We start from the raw sequence: 16994 nt of genomic DNA on the forward strand, positions 1-16994 counted from the left end.
GGAGTATATAAACACCCGACGCTCGAGGGGGAACAAGATTTGCATGATTTCCAATAAATCTGGGTGACGTCAGCCTAGTTCGCGCTCACCCGAGACAACCCAGGGAGATTTCTTACAAGTAAAATTCTTTACCGTGCCGATCGGATGGGAGGAGCTTACTAATAGCCGAACGACAAATTTCAATAGGCCGACCGACAGGGTGAAGTTGCATCTCGAGACCACACAGCGTCGAAGGCCGATCAGGAGGAAATCTGCTCAGACCATTGTTTAGTCAGTCGGACTTACAATCTCCTTCGGCTAGACTTAAGGGGGAGGTTGTGATGCAGTAATGATGAGGGGTCCTACCCTACTTCCACGGTGGAGGTCAAAGTCAAAGCGGTCAACGCGCACAGGGTATCGACTAGTTGGGCGAAGCACGCCTCGACCGGGGAGAAGGATCTGATCCGTCGCCGCCCTTAACACGGGGAGCATTCAAACACCCGACGCTCAAGGGAGAACGATGTGTATAAGCTAAGTCGAGTGGTTATCCCGCTTTGTCAGACAGCGAGGCATGACATCGATAGAGTTCAACTTCGCCCGATCGGCCAGTCGGGCGAAGCACGCCCCGACCGGGGAGAAGGATGTGATCCACCGTCGCTCTCAACACGGGGAGCATTCAAACACCCGATGCTCAAGAGAGAACGATGTGCATAAGCCGAACCGAGCGGTTATCCCACTCGGTCAGACAGCGAGGCATGGCATCGACAGAATTCAACTTCGGGCGAGCGACTTCTCCGCTCGGCCTAGCAGTAGATTTGACATCAGCCGAGCACACGGACAGTGGACTTCCGGCCGAGCAGCAATCCCGCTCGGCCTGACAACAGACAACACTTGGATAGTGGACTTCCAGCCGAGCAACTATCTCGCTCGGCGTGACAGCAGACAACATGTGGACAGCTGAATTCCGACCGAGAGGCTATTCCGCTCGGTCAAGCAATAGACACAACATATCATCTTTTGACATCTTTTTTGGGAGCTAGTGCCGCTGACAGGCCGTATGGTCAGACAAAGGATCATACGGTGGAAGCTTCCATTGTCACTTTAGAGATATGTTCGGCCTGTTAAGGTACTGTATTAGGAACATTTTACCGACACACCTTTTCAGGGGAAGCTTCGAGATGCGTGCTTGCATTGGGAAGCGTGCATGCGCACTACAGAAGTTCTATATAAAGGGGGGTCCAAGCATCGACGGAGGTATGCATTACATGTGATTTCTACTGTTGCGCTATAGTTCTTGTTGCTTCGTTTACTGCTTCTTTTTCTCCGCCGGAGACTGACTTGAGCGTCGGAGGGTCATCGCCGGAGACCCCTTCCCTGACTTGGCACTAATGTTAGTTGTGTTGCAGGTCATAGCAAGGTTCGCAGGAGGTCAGTGGGAACGCCACATCCCCAGCATTCATCTCATCGACTTTCGGACATGATCAATATATATTAAAATAGGAGTCTTTCTTTTATGCACAGGCCCACGTCGCTAAATCTAGTTGACTTAGTATATGAGATGGACGGTCATATATGGCGAATAAAATAGGACTTTTAAAGTTTGGATTAAAATCAAGAAAGCTAACTGACATCGTCGCAAAGTCGGCCAAGTACTCTAGGTGATCAAATTTTTTGTTCGATCGGATTCTAAATCCTCCTAGTTCGATAGAGAATCGAGTCCTCTTGGTTTGGTCGGAGATAAACATATGACCCAACCGGACTCTTATCCAATTGGATACCAAGTCCTCGAGATGGTCAGTCTTCTGCAACCAACTCAACTTACCCAAGCGCAATGTCCTATCGGACAATAGAAATGAATCGACGATCTCATTATTAAAGGAGGGGCTGTCAGCCTAAAAATCTAATATCCCTCTTTGATGTCTTGTGTAACCATTATTAGAGAATTAAGGAAATATTCCCTGTGCAGTATGTACGGTGGAAGTTTCTACCCTTGCGAGTGCAAAGATGGTGAGCCCAATTTAGGAAACACTATAAAATGTCAAAATGATTGGTCCTATTTTAACAATGCATCAATATTAATGTAGAGGAAAAAACAGCACTATATAAAGGGTTTCCATCAATATGCGTAAATAAACTTGGTTATTAAAATTCATCGTTGTTCCTTGTTACTATTCTTTATTGTTTTTCTTCATGTTTCTATCTAACTTAAGCATTAAAATGTTTGTGCTGAGACTCCTCCCTGATTTGATCGTTGATATTTTCTTCTTCTAACTCTTCTTTTTGACACACAGATTTGATTACGATGAGCGTCAAATATTGAATAAGTTTGGGTACTTTAGTTTTTCATGTACAAATAAGTGTTTGACCACAACCAAGATCGAACCGTTGTATTATGAGAAACATCTTACAAAATCCTTAAAATACTATCAAGCATAAAACAAATATGTTTTAAAATAAATTATGTCTAAGACATGTCTTGATAACTCGATTTACTCAACAGCTCAATTTACTTGACAACTCAACTTACTCAATTTGACTGCAAGCTTAGTAATGACCAAACACTGTCGCTCCACTTGCAGGCATGTCCCTTTGCCTTCTTGGGGACCGGGGACCTATGTAATAATAATTGAAATATATTATAAAAAATATATCAATAATCTTAAATAACTATTAAACAAACGGTATTTTCATTCAATTAAATTTAATTGAATGAAAGTTTAAATTATCGAGCTACAGAATATGCCGGAATCGCCGAGTAAGCTAAGTTACGAGCACACTGAGTTACTCAGATGTCAAGCAGATCGAGTCGCTGAACCGACCGAGTTGTTAAATCGGTTGAGTTGTCGAGCATTACTAAATTCCTGAGGTGTCAAATAGATTGAGTCGCTGAGCTGAGCAGATCAAGTTGTCGAATAGGTTAAGTCGAGTCGACAACTTAACCTATTTTATAGGTTAATTAAATTTAATTGAATGAAAATACAGTTTATTTTATAGTTATTTAAGATTATTGATATATTTTTTATAATATATTTTAATTATTATTACATTAGGTCCCCGGTTCCCGGTCCCCGGGAAGGCAAAGGGACATGACTGCACGTGGAGCTACACTGTTGGTCATTACTATTTAGCTTGCAAGGGGAGCCAAGAAAGCAACTTGTTTGGACTTTTTTTTTTAGCGTCGAATGCGTTTTCGACACGGTTTAACAAATTAAATGAGCAACTGAAAAAACACAATTTATTTAAAAATTAAAATACATTAATTTAAAGTTTAATCTGGGTCATAAACAAGCTAAGTTTAGTCAAACTCGAGGTGTCAAAATTTATGTGAAATTAAATTAAAGATAAAACAATTCAAATTAAAATGATAATTCAAATTTAGTTTGAACTGTTATTAAGCTCTTAAATTAAATTTATTTGACTGTGTAAAATTTTTATTGATTTGATTGATTATTAAATTTAATAATTTAAATTTATTTATTTATTTTAATATTTATTTAGTAAATTGATAATAATTTTATTAATTAATATGATCCGTAAATATTATTAAATATTATTCATAAATATTAATAAGTTATATATATATATATATATATATATAAATATATTTATTTAATTTTATCATTTTGTTAAGAATCTTCACTAAACCATAATTGCACAAAATCCTCATCGATATATTTTATGATCACACGATAATAACCATAAATTATTTATTGAGTAAGATGTCAATATTTTTATTTTTTTTGGAATATATTATTTCAGCATTCAAACAACCTGATCCAATAGTTTGATAATTAATTTTGAATATAAATCGAATATTTTGGCATTTAAATGAGAAATTGGATGCGTCTGAATAGATGTTAATCGCGGAAAACGACTAATGGAAGAGAGAGAGAGAGAGAGAGAGAGGGAGAGAGAGAGAGAGTATAATGGGGGTGAGTGAGAGGACAACGCACTACCAAATTCCGAACAGGAGCCCAGACCTTCGGATACACTTCCTAGGTTCCTCCATCACCATCTGCATATCGGTTCGCTCTCCTGAACGAACTCGGCGGCCGAGGATGGATTCCCTTCTCTTGCGGCACTTCTCCTCCCCTCCTCCTCGTCTCTCCCTTTCTCCTTCGCGCCCAGGTACGCCAATAGAACACTCGATTTCTCCGCCTAAAAATGTTTTTTTACCTAGGGCAGTAATATTGGGTTTAACCATTTCTATCGTCTTTGCTGATAGCGGCGGGATGTCTATTGTGTTCATTTTAGTAGTAGTTGGTTTCGATGCGTTGCCTCAGTCAAAGTAACGGGGAGAAAGAAGTGTATCTGTACCTTTGAGCACCCGTGAGTGTGGAGTTGACTTTACAATGTATATTTTCACCATTTCATTTTCAAGGAGATGCTGGAAGAGGAAGAGCGGTGGTTCCTCTAAAATAAGTATAATGCGATTTTCACCCGAGGGACTAATTTAGTGTGAGGTTTAGTGTTCAAAATTACATATTCGGATTCATCTCCACGAGTGGTGGTAATAATTTATAGCTTATTCGTAAGATTAGTATGAATGTATGATTGAGATCGTTTCTATCAGAATGGGAATTTTGGTTTGTTTTTATTCTTTTTCCTGTTAACCTGGCATTATCAAAAATCTGTCGGGATGAGACAGTGGTTGGGATGAGACAGTGGTCTTATTGTGATCTGGAATGATGCTGGGCTGGACCACAGGGAAGTTGACTCGTATATGATTTTGTTAGAATGGAACAGTGGGTATCTGTTTGGTCGGGCTAATATGATGCTAGGCTATACGGACTTCGACTTTTATCTGAGTTTGGTGTCATCCAAGACAACAGAATTGATGCTAGAAGTTGGGTAATGAAACTATACTTATAACAGATGGCTAGTTGCAATCAAGATAATTATCTAATCAAACCTATTGAAATTTCTGTTATCAAATACAATATATAACAAAGTTATTAGATAAAGAAAAACAAATTTACCTCAAGTATATATTTTTATGAATGAATTAACATTAAAATCTAAAAGTGACATGGGAGGCTTCCCTAAGAGTAAGTGGTGTCCACATCCCATTAGGGGTGTCAATTCGGATGGGTCGGGTCGGGTTTGGGTTGAAAAAAAATTTATAAAAAATTCTAACCCGACCCAAATAACCCGATTAAAAATCTGTTTTTTTTTTTTTTTTTGCTATTTTCTTATAATTCTTCATTTTTATCTCAACTTCATCATTATCATACTAACAATGATATTGATATACATAAAAAATATTTTAATTTTTAGAATACAATTTAATATAACACCCACCACCACCACAAAAAACCCCCACTAAAATCTAAATTCAGGTCAATCCAAACCCGGCCCAAAAATCTCCCATGTTGGAATTCACCAGTTTGCCTATTACCGAAGTACAATTGATCCTAGCTCCACTGTTAGTAGGCTTAGATGAATATCCAATATCATGCCCAGTATGTTGGAACTTTTTTTTTCATTCAATTACAGAGTCAGCTGTAATGTAGATTTTAGGATAATATTTGAGAATGCTTTGAATTCAGTGTCGAGTCTTTCATAAATGTTGTTTCGAGTGGGTTTAATGTCCCTTCAAAGCTATCATTCACTACATAAAATAAATTGCTGATTAATTAACTTAAAAGCCTTTTAATTTTAAATAGACAACAATTTCACCCTAGACGATTAAAACAAATTTCAAATATGAGATGCATCTAAGAAAAATTATTTGAAATTTGTAAATAAGTCATATTGCTTCTACACCCTGAATAGAAATGCATTTCTGTTTCTATCAAAACAAGTGATGCATATTGTTTTGCCCATGGGCCAAAACCAAAATCAGACCAGCAGGGATGAAACCTACCTTAAGCACTTACCTTTGATCGTCTCACTCGGCTCGTCATTGATCCTTCTTGACCACTATTTGCTGGCTGCAGAACCACTTATCTGCAGCAGTACACCCATGAATAAGTGAAGAGAGTCTGGGACGAAGCCAAACTTTAACCTAAAGCATTGACTTCTAAACCCATTATTTGTTAACCCATGAACTTATAAAGCCATTAATTTCTTCTCTAATTCCTTTCCTTATTGTTTCAATAACATGCATCTCTTCTGATTCGACAAGAACATCAACACCTGAATGTCATTTGTTGACTTGTGAACCCATAACCGATTCATCTAATTCCTTATTCATATTATTCAGAGAACACACATTCTTTCAATGAGGTAAGCCTCTTCTTCTTATTTTCGGTTTTATCCCTTCCATTTCACCAGTGCCATCGGCACCATGTGTCAGCAAACTAGCACAACACCAGTATTGTTTCGTCCTGGCTAGGGATTGGCTAGGGACTGCAACCCATACTTTCACTGCCTTTCTGATCACATAGATTCCTGGAACGAAATGCAGTTTCAGCTACTGATGATCTGAGCCAAGTTTTAAATGATTAAAGAGAATTGGTCTCTTTGTGACAATTGTCAGCTTACACTTGGTGTGGTGTTTGGTAAAATGGTTAGGTTGGGAAAAACTTTCAGTGCAAACTGGAATTAGTAGAAAAATACAAGTCATAATAGAATGACTTGACTAAGGCTTAGTGAGCGCCGGTGTACTTTAGTTTAAGCATTTCTTAGGAAGTTAGGTCCGTGGTCTTATACTTTTGTATATAATTGATTCAGTGACAGCAAGAAATGAAAATAAATTTTATCTATAAGTGAATCGAAGACACATTTTTGAATTTTATTTATTTTCAGTATTTGGTTCTTTATCATCACTTGTTTGATCTAAAGTTTTACTATGTATGTTTACATCCCTTACAAACTCTTTATTTACTGGTTTGGTGAATTTTGAAAAATATTAGTGATTTTAGGTTTATCAGTTATGCTCATGTGGCTTGGGTGAGAAATAAAATTTAGGTTATGTCTCTCCAAGTGTCATTATCCTGTCAGATTTAAATGTATCCAAGGATGCATATGCTTCCATAGATCTATTGTACTGTATGACTTTATGAGGTAAATGATTTAGTTTGATTAATGTTATGTGTAATTTTTCTCTGTTTGTGTTGGGTCATAATTCCAGTGTTAAGACTTACTATATGTTTTTCTAGTTCTTCTCTTTGTTTTTTTGCTTTATGAACATTTCTCAGTTCTCACACTGTTCATAATTACAATTCTAATTGTGCTGGAGTATCACATTAGTCACTGCTAAAAGGAAGAATTCTTTTTTTTTTAAACAAAAAAAATCAGAGATGCACTTATATTCCACAAGTCTGTTGCAACTTTCTATGGTGACTTGTTGTGAAGTGGGGCTAATTAATGTGCAGGTTGATTTTTTTTCCTTTTTAACTATAATTAACATTCCTTCTGACAGGTGGTTGTGTGCCAAGTCAGCACTTAATCAGCAAAGTGTGCAAGATTACGATTAGATGCAATGTTGGAGGGTGTAAATGGGATCCTTCAAACTTCAGTTTAGGACAAATTAAGAGGAAGTTTGTGCACACTAGAAATGCTGAATCAAGTTATGTAAATGCTACATCAGAATCATTGGAATCTCAACCTGAAGCTTTTAACTACACAAATTGGTGGAAGTCATCAATAGCTTCATTAGATGCCTTCTACAGATTTTCTCGGCCTCACACAGTCATTGGAACAGTTAAGGCAGACTTTTATTATATTGATTGTGTGATGCATACTGTTTGTAAATACATGCCTTACTGTTCTATTCTTTTCATCATTGCTCACAATAATCATTTTTTCTGACAGGTAATGAGCATAATATCAGTTTCTTTACTGGCAGTTGAAAGCTTATCTGATATCTCCCCGCTGTTTTTAACTGGATTGTTCCAAGTAATAATGCGGAGAAAAACTTTTAGTTATAGATTGAGTCGTGCTTTCATTCAGTACATAATAATACTTCATGTCTGTTCCATCTCTCTTCTTGCAGGCTGTTATTGCTGCATTATTCATGAATATCTATATTGTTGGGCTTAATCAGGTTTTTGACATAGAAATAGACAAGGTAATCACTGAGATATTTTTCTTGAATGTATATCCTTGTTCTTTTTGGAGCACAATTAAACCCCAAGATAACCGTAAATAGATGGAACTTGTGAGATATGATTTGTTATTGTTTATTGTGTTGCATTTAGACTGTTATGTTATATGGAGCTGAATGTTGGGCTATGACTCTAGCACATGAGCAGAAGATGAGAGTTGCAGAGTTGAGGATGTTAAGATGGATGTGTGGACATATGAAGATGGACAAAATAAAAAATGAGAGCATTAGAGAGAAAGCCAGAGTTGCATCTATTGAGGAAAAATTCCGAGAGACACGTTTAAGATGGTACGGACATGTATTTAGACGACCAATAAATGCTCCAGTTAGGCGATGTGAAACTATGATAAACATGCATATCAAACGAGGAAGAGGAAGACCAAAAAAGACTTGGTTAGTAACAATAAAACAAGATAAAATTTATTTAAATATAGATGATGATATATTAGGAGATAGAGCTCAATGACGTAAAAGGATTCATACAGCCGACCCCACTTAGTGGGAAAAGGTTTGGTTGTTGTTGTTGTTGTTGTTGTTGTATTTACAAACCAAGCACATTCTAGGTTTACCCTTCAATTTTAAAATATCTTATTATTCCTATGGCCATAAATATTGTATTCTAGTTTGTTTTGAATGTTGCTCAGAAGAACTGACAATTTACTTTGTTAATGGTTCAGGTTAATAAGCCATATCTGCCTTTAGCATCTGGGGAGTACTCGTTCAGAACTGGAGTTGCAATAGTTTCCATTTTTGCTGTCTTGGTTGTTGGATAAGTTCTTCCTAAGATTTTAAACTATTTTTATGCTTCTTTCTCTCTTTATATGTAATTAAAGGATTTGTGTGGCGGGGCCATATTAGTCCAAGTGTGGTCAATTGATCCTACTTAAATTTTAAATTTATAACCTATTTAGAAAATGATGAAAATGAGATTTTGCCTCATTATATTTACATAATTGAGACGACATGTTATGATAATATTGATGATGATGCTATTGATGCTTAAATATTTGAATGATGTTCAATAATCAACCAAGTTTTATTAATTCAAGAACATCTTTTATCTTTTTTATATATAATTTTCAGAATTTTATATCATCTCATTCACCTGCTAATAAGTTTCTGCTTTTGCCATTGTTGACGCTAACCATCAACAACTCATATTACTCTTATCAAGGTACTATGGTCTTTACTGAATATGCCGATTAGTAATGGTTTAGAATAATTATAGCTCCTTTAAATTTGCTACCAGTAGTGGATTATTGAGCTTCATCTAATATCACATCACTGGGTAACTTAATCTTTACTTTATTCTTCCAGAGCTTTGGTGTTTCATGGGCTGTTGGTTCTGTGCCATTATGGTGGGCTATTTCCATCAGCTTTATCCTTGGAACAGCATATTCAACCAATGTACATTTGATTTCATTTACGTCCTTGCTATTTATTTTAAATCAAGTTCTGATTATAACTTACTACTTTACAATGTGCATATTTTTTTTTAATCTGGATTCTTAACACACCGGGTAGCTAGTCTCCGTGAGATTAGCCCCTGGAAACCATGGCGTAAATATATTTGCTTGTTCAATTAAAAAGACATTGATTTATTTATTTTATTCTGAATATTATGGGTTAAACTTCCTGGATTATTACTTGTCCACTGATAGATTTAATTGCGATTGGTGAATCAAGCAAGTTAGCTAGGATATTAGATAGATATTTTGTATCCACCTGCTGCTACCACAGAGATGCATAGGCATCATCATATCAACTACCTATGGAAAAATAATAGGCCCTGATTTTTCTCATTCTAATTGTTCAAACCACAAATGGAAGCTTGTCGTGCATAGGGGTGTAAACGAATTGAATCGAGCCGAATATGAAAAGTTTGAAAAGTTTAAAATTTTTGGCTCGGATTCGGCTCGAATTAGAGCTCGGGTTCGAGTTTGGCTCGAAAGATTCAAATATGTTTGTGAGCTATTCAAACTATTGCTCGAAAATAAGTATTCGAAAGGCTTGAAATTTATTTATTTAATTTATAATTTTATCATATTAATAAAATATGAAGGCTCGCGAACTATTGAACTAAATAATTTAGGCTGAGTTCGGCTAAAAAAAAGTTCGAACATGTTCGAGTTCAGCTTGAATTCAATAAGTTTGAATACGAATCAAATATTTATCGAGCCGGCTCGAAAAACTCGTGAACTGGCTCGATTCGTTTCCAATGTACATTGTAAAACCCTGTAACGTAGACAATGTCACACCATATGGTATTGTGGTTCCGATCATCTAACTCACCATTTGGCTAAAAGGGTCTGAAATATGATTCAAAATTTGGAATTCCAGTCTGCCTTCCTCGCTGTTTCAACACATCGTGCTCCATGACACCTTACATTGAAGACTAGCGATCATATATATTCAAGACCACAAGAAAGAGCATGTGATTTGGCCTATACATTTGATTTCTCCATTTAAGAGTGATAATTTGGTAGAAACTATACCATTGATTAGTACAATCCTTCAACAAAGTGATATTATCCACTTGTGCCATGGTGGTAGTTTTCACTCCATTCTGCAGATTGGAAGTAAATCAATCCCCTTAAAATTGAAAAACTACTGCATAAAAACCCAAGTAGGTGGTTAATAACATGTCTAAATGTTACTCAAATTTAAGTGACCATCTTCTCACCTACTGCCAGGGCCCAGGGGTAGAACTGAACAGTAGATATGCCTACTTTTCCTAATTTGTTTGTGGGTCCTGTAGCTAACACTACTTTTCTCTGCATAGTGTATATGCAAATCTGCCATATATCTTCATTATTAAAAAAATTATTTAAGATTTATGTTATTCATTAAAAATTAATTTTTGTAATTATCAAGTGATTAATCAATAGAAAAGTCCACAATGATAATACACAGTTTATGCATTACTACAAATAATAATTGTTGAAATGCACATCATCTTCAAATTTCTAGCACTAACCAATAATAAAATAATAAGTGCTTATGTACTGTGTTCATATATGTTGGCGCGAGGCACATGGAAGGGGTTCTGGAAAGGAATAGGAGAAAGTAGACAAGTAATACAAGTCGCATAACAATTACTGTTGAGGGCCTTGAGATCATTGGGAAGTCAATAATACCTTCTCCATAGTAGTCACTTACGATTCTGCTCCATCATGCCACCAAACCTTTCTTGTTCTCCCTTTAGCTTAATGTTGTTGTTTCATCCCTGTTTAGTGTCTTGGTTTTTCTTATTTTGTGCAGCCAAAGATGACATATATCATTCTCAGCATCCACCATGGTAAGCTAGATTGATCTTCTTGCCTATTCTACATGACGATTTAAATTATTGACAATATGTTGCAACCTATGCTTATGCATGCATATGGAACACGGTGAAGAACCACATGGCATATGCTGGATGTATATCGCTACATAAAAACACTTTTTAAACAATGATCATTTGAATAATTTGTACCATCAAACTTTGGAATGATTGACATGAATATATAATTTAGCTGTGCCTAATAGAAAAAAAATAGGTATAAATTACAAACTGAATCAAGCTTTTATTACCTTTCATTTGTGATTTATATGAAGAGTTGAAATCTTAGAGGTTTGAGACTTAAAACTGTTGAGTCAGGTTGGCAAAGTTGCCAAAGCAGTGTGATAATTTGGTATGGTAAACAATAATATGAAACCATGAAGTTCAATTTTATAACCTTAATGAAGTGTGATAATGAAGCCAAAGCAGTGTGCCAGAAGAGTTGGGAGTATGATGGAAGTCATGAAATTGTCTGTGGAATATGTAAATTGTAATTTAATGCAAAAACATAGATTGACATGGTCAGACATTGTTAATCTGTGGCATATACGAACCAGCACCAATATGGTAATGACACTGCTCTTGTCTAGGACCAAGACCAATACAAAATTGAAATTACAACTTTGTTCAACTGATTACAAAAGGCAAAATTTTATTTCTAAGGTAACATTTCTGCTGCTTTTTTATTTCAGTGTTCTTTTATTTTATTACCATGGATCAGGAAGTTAACTATATCTTATAGTATTAAAATATTCTTATGATTCATCTATTTCATTCCTATGCTATTATGCAACTAGATTCACATGTGTCTTTGGCTGCTGTCTTTTCTCTGTACCACATGACTTAGAAGTTGGATTTATTTATTTTATTATTGAATGATCTTAAGAAGTTGGATGTGCATGCCATAAAAAACATTATTGCGTTAGTATTTAGAAATAGTTGGATTTTTACCTTCCTGCATTGACTCTGATCATGAGTTCATGACAGCTGCCATGTTTAAGATGGAAGAGATCTGCTGTTGTTGCAGCACTCTGTATTCTGGTGGTGCGTGCTGTGATTGTTCAGCTTGCATTTTTCTTGCATATGCAGGTATGGCATCCATGTTTACCATATCTGAGCATGCAAGATAACAGTTTGCTTTTCTTTTTTTTTTATTTTGTATTTCACAAGCCAAAAATGTCAGCATTGTTTGATGTTTGTGGATAATGGATCTTAAAAAATTCCCAGACATTTGTCTTCCAAAGACCAGTCTATTTCTCCAGACCTTTGGTATTCGCGACTGCATTCATGAGTTTCTTCTCTATTGTGATTGCACTATTTAAGGTAATTCCTTAACTTCCCATTGCAAAACATTAAGCAAATTATTTCTCAATTGTTCATTGGTAGAATATAATGAAGTTTAATTTCTCAGAAGGATGATTTGTAACAATAGAAGTCAGCATGCTAGCATAATAATTTTTTGCTATTAATTTTCATATTTTTTTTATTTCTTGTTTTATTCTAATATCTTCTGTTATGGATTATGTTGTTTTGGGCATGTTCAATTTTTGCTTATGATTACTAGCAGTAGTCACAATTGAGGGCTACTGTTTTTACTATTCTATAACCCTGTATATAACTATCACATGGTGGTTGTTGGCAGTGAGTTTATAATGATTCAATATACCTTAGCCTTCTATGGTATCATGAGCTCATGACTGCAATCTAGATGAACTCTTCCACCTACATACCCTCCATGTTTAGTCAAAAATTAACATGTGCTTTATAGATGGTCATGTACTTTGGGTTCTTCCCATACTTTGAGATGTAATTCCAAATCTAATTAATAATTACAACTATAAGGCCTAATTTCTGCAGTCTGCTCATCCATATTGTATTAATCTTCAATTTTTAAATAAAGATAGTTCATTAGTAATTCATCTAGGTTATGCTTAATTTAATGCACATATAGAGATCAACAAATGAAAAGTAAAGAGAACCCTTTGTCTAAATTGATATTTTAACTCTTTGTTGAAAATGATACATGTGTAAACTAATAAGTACTTGATGATCATAAATAAGAAAGGGTCACATTTGGGATGATCTTGATGTCAGATTTTGCTGCAAAACTTAAGAGATAATGAGTCATCTCAACAAAAGAGCACTTCCAGATTCGCTTACATCCATTAGAGAAACTAATGAATTATATTCTGTATTTGATGAAGAGTGTGAGGATTGAGGATGATTTAGAGGAATTCAATAATGATAATTCTTAGAGAGGATTGCCATTTTCCTTTTTATTTGAGTTTTTTACTTGAGCATTGTGTTTTGTCAATAATTTGTTCTATCTATAAAACTGGTTGTTTTGGCTTAATCTTCTGTGAATTCATATATTCATAGACCATTTCTCTTCTAATTTTAATTGCAAGAAGGATCGATAGGCAATGCATTATCACCATCATGAAACCGTGTTAGTCCCAACAAGCATCAATAACCAATTCAAAGATAGTTAATTCTGAAATTAACTATCAATTGCATTGATTGACATTGAACTATATTGAGGCCAAATATGGCAGAAAAATATTTACTAATAAACCTTAAGCAATTAAAGCTTGTAACTGTTAAAGGTTTAACCAGAATTTAAACAATGGAGTGATTGCGAATAAGTAGATGGAACTCATGGTTAGAATAGATTAAAGAGGAAGGGGCTATCAGAGCCAATCAACTATAGATACTTCTTGTCTAAGCCCTTTCTTTCATTGAATTGTTAACATTGATTTCACAAATGATTTGTAATCATTTTGTAAGCATACATTTTGTTGCCTCATTTTTCTCTCCTTCGCTTATGAGAAGTAGAAATGTATGTAATGGCTCCAAATTTTGAGTTTGCAATAATATAATTATAATCTTAATGGTAGAGGTAAGAAGTGATGTTAGAGGACGATGCGATGGTTGATCGCATAATAGTAATGGGGGCAAACCATATAAATTTATAAAATTTGGCTTGTTGAATTGACATTATAGTAGTCTTTATCTAGCATTATGTGAATTGTTCAATAGAGTCATTGACAACAGACCGGCTTGGTGAATCATAGCTGATGGAGAAATGACTTTGTAAGGTTAACTTTTAAATCACAGAGATGAAAGTTTACTCAAAGTAGTAGGAAAGGATATGAAAGGAACACCTATCTTTGTAATATGCTTTCAAAGAATTGGATGGGCACAACTTGCTTATTTTCTTTTGTTGCTAAATTCCCGCCTCTTGAATTTTATTATAGCCTTATTTGTTTTTTAATAGTAAATCTGAATTCTATAATAGATTTATTTACTTTTTTTAATTGCAAATCTCCTGGTGGTTGTCTTCTAGTACCATGAAATATATTTTTTTTCTTCTGAACTGAGATTTTCATCTGTGCAGGATATCCCTGATATTGAAGGAGACCGTATCTTTGGTATTCGGTCCTTCAGTGTTCGCCTAGGTCAAAAACGGGTATCCAACAAAAAAAAATTGATCATTATTTTTAATTTGTGCAACTATTCTGATTATAATAACTTTGGCAGGTCTTTTGGATCTGTGTCTACCTTCTTGAGATGGCTTATGGTGTTGCAATGGCAGTTGGAATCACTTCATCCTGCAATTGGAGCAAGATTGTGACTGTATGCAGACAACTTCTCTGCAATTTGCTTGGTCATTTTATTTCCTGCCTCTTGTCATGCTTGTTCATTATTCCATAATTTTTTCAACCAAATTTAATTTTTAACCAATTAGTTTTCATTAGACATACCAGCAAGTTTCATTTATTTCAACTCTCAGATTTCAGGATATTCTCCAGTGGAGTTGGTTGACTGAACAATGTTTTTATTTCTATTGCTTTTTGCTACCATTACTAAACAGAAATCCATCCACTAAAGGAATTGAAAAATTGAATTGATCAATCACAATTCTTTCTTCTTCTGGTATTGTTAGTATTTGCTGACATTTAGATCGCAGACACTTATATAACAAGGCTGCTATTCTTCTTTGAGGTTACATCCTGTAATTTTTGATCCTCACCTAACTAGTAACTTACAGACGCATACCTCAGATCATCTTGAAACATTGAAGCTGTTGCTCAGAATGCTAGAAATTCTCAAAGCTTATTCAGCGGAAATTCCATTTTACTGGTTTTGCAGGTCTTGGGCAACGCCGTACTTGCATTGACTCTCTGGAATCGTGCTAAATCTGTCAACCTAATGAGCAAACCGGCAATTACATCTTTTTACATGTTTATATGGCAGGTAAGTGTCACATTTTCAGAACTGTTAAACATTTCACAACCTTCTCTCTCTATGTTTTTGTAAGCAAATTTGCTCCTCCTTTTTTCAGCTTTTCTACGCGGAGTACTTGCTCATTCCACTTGTGAGATGACTTTTGGTCCAAATTTGCTGATCAAGCTGCTTTTCTTGACTGAAGTGAACGGAGAAATAAGATAGTACTAAAGTGATAGCCCAGGTCGTCTCTCTCTTTCCTAGAACTAGTCTCGCATTTCATTATCTAATATATTATCCACTAAAGTTTCTTTGAAGAAAGTCCCAAGATTATGTATGTTGTACATACGCTCTGTGCTGGCTGTTAATAGATTTGTATTGTAACAAGCTTTTTTATGTGAAAAAAGGAAAACCTCTATGAAAATGGCGATCTGACTTATCTGTTCATGTAGTGTCTTGTAGTCTATTGGCATTGTGAAACCGTTCGTATCCAGTGGACTAATGATAGATTCTCCACCATCACAAACTGACAAAGTGACGCTGATGAAGGTACAAGAGTCGTAATCTGGATATAAATCACTACCAAACTTTGATGACTTTGACTACTATGTTGGCGGCTAGAGGTCAAAAGGTATGACTAAGGAGAGTGCACTCTTGTTAGAACAAACAATAAAGAAGTTTGAACGTTGCATTGTGTTTTCCTCTTAGTTTTTTTTAAATTTTATTTTAATTTTTTATTAGAAGAGATTCATCGTTAGGGCCGTAAATAGGCTGTGCCAAGATTTAGGACGTTTAAATTTATTTGATAAGATAATCAAATTAAACTAAGTCGATCTTAAAATAAATTAAGTTTTTAAAATAATTATTTAAGTTTGGTTTAGTTTATTTTGTAAGAGTTTGAGCTTGATTTTTTTATATGTTATCGAGCTTTTAATTTAACTTTGACTTGAGTTTGGTTTGTTTAGATATTATTGTTAAATTTAAATTTGTTTGATTGTTTGATTGGTTATTGAATTTGATAATTTAAATTTATTTATTTATTTAATTTCTTTTATTTATTTAGCATGTTGATAAATTTTTTATTAATGAATATAGCTCATAAATAAATATTGTTTATGAATATTAACAAATTGAATATATGTGTTCAAGTTTTTTTTTTCGTTTAACTATTTATTTAAATTAATTAATCTTCTTATGTGTAATAAACTAATATAAATAAATTATTATCAAATTCACATTCGTTATGATGTTTCTGACAGGAAACAAGAAAAAATTATATCCGATTAAATTTGCCCATTTGGAATCCACCCTTAAATTTAATTATTATAATTAAATTTGATAAAGTTTATGCGCTGAAATTAGAAAATTGAGCAGGTAATTTTATAAGAAGGTTTTTTTTTTTAATCGGAAATTAAT

General features: G+C 34.8%; 1 protein-coding gene across 2 annotated transcripts; it reads left to right on the forward strand.

Moving 5' to 3' along the window:
- The first annotated feature begins 3834 nt into the window (after positions 1-3834).
- On the forward strand, positions 3835-16002 carry LOC122028856 (probable homogentisate phytyltransferase 1, chloroplastic). Of its 2 annotated transcripts, none has more exons than XR_006124981.1 (12): positions 3835-4107; positions 7346-7626; positions 7738-7821; positions 7919-7993; positions 8707-8790; positions 9347-9436; positions 12339-12440; positions 12579-12674; positions 14749-14820; positions 14892-15018; positions 15504-15608; positions 15697-16002. XR_006124981.1 is itself a non-coding variant. In XM_042587787.1 (12 exons), exons 1-12 carry the CDS (start codon positions 3906-3908, stop codon positions 15736-15738), a joined length of 1329 nt encoding a protein of 442 aa, XP_042443721.1. In that variant the 5' UTR covers positions 3837-3905; the 3' UTR covers positions 15739-16002. The 2 variants fall into 2 exon arrangements, 1 of the variants encoding a protein (XP_042443721.1); XM_042587787.1 differs by having other exon boundaries at positions 3837-4107; positions 14892-14987.
- The last annotated feature ends 992 nt before the right edge of the window (positions 16003-16994 follow it).

Source organism: Zingiber officinale, chromosome 10B, assembly GCF_018446385.1.
Source record: "Zingiber officinale cultivar Zhangliang chromosome 10B, Zo_v1.1, whole genome shotgun sequence".
NCBI classification, from domain to species: domain Eukaryota; kingdom Viridiplantae; phylum Streptophyta; class Magnoliopsida; order Zingiberales; family Zingiberaceae; genus Zingiber; species Zingiber officinale.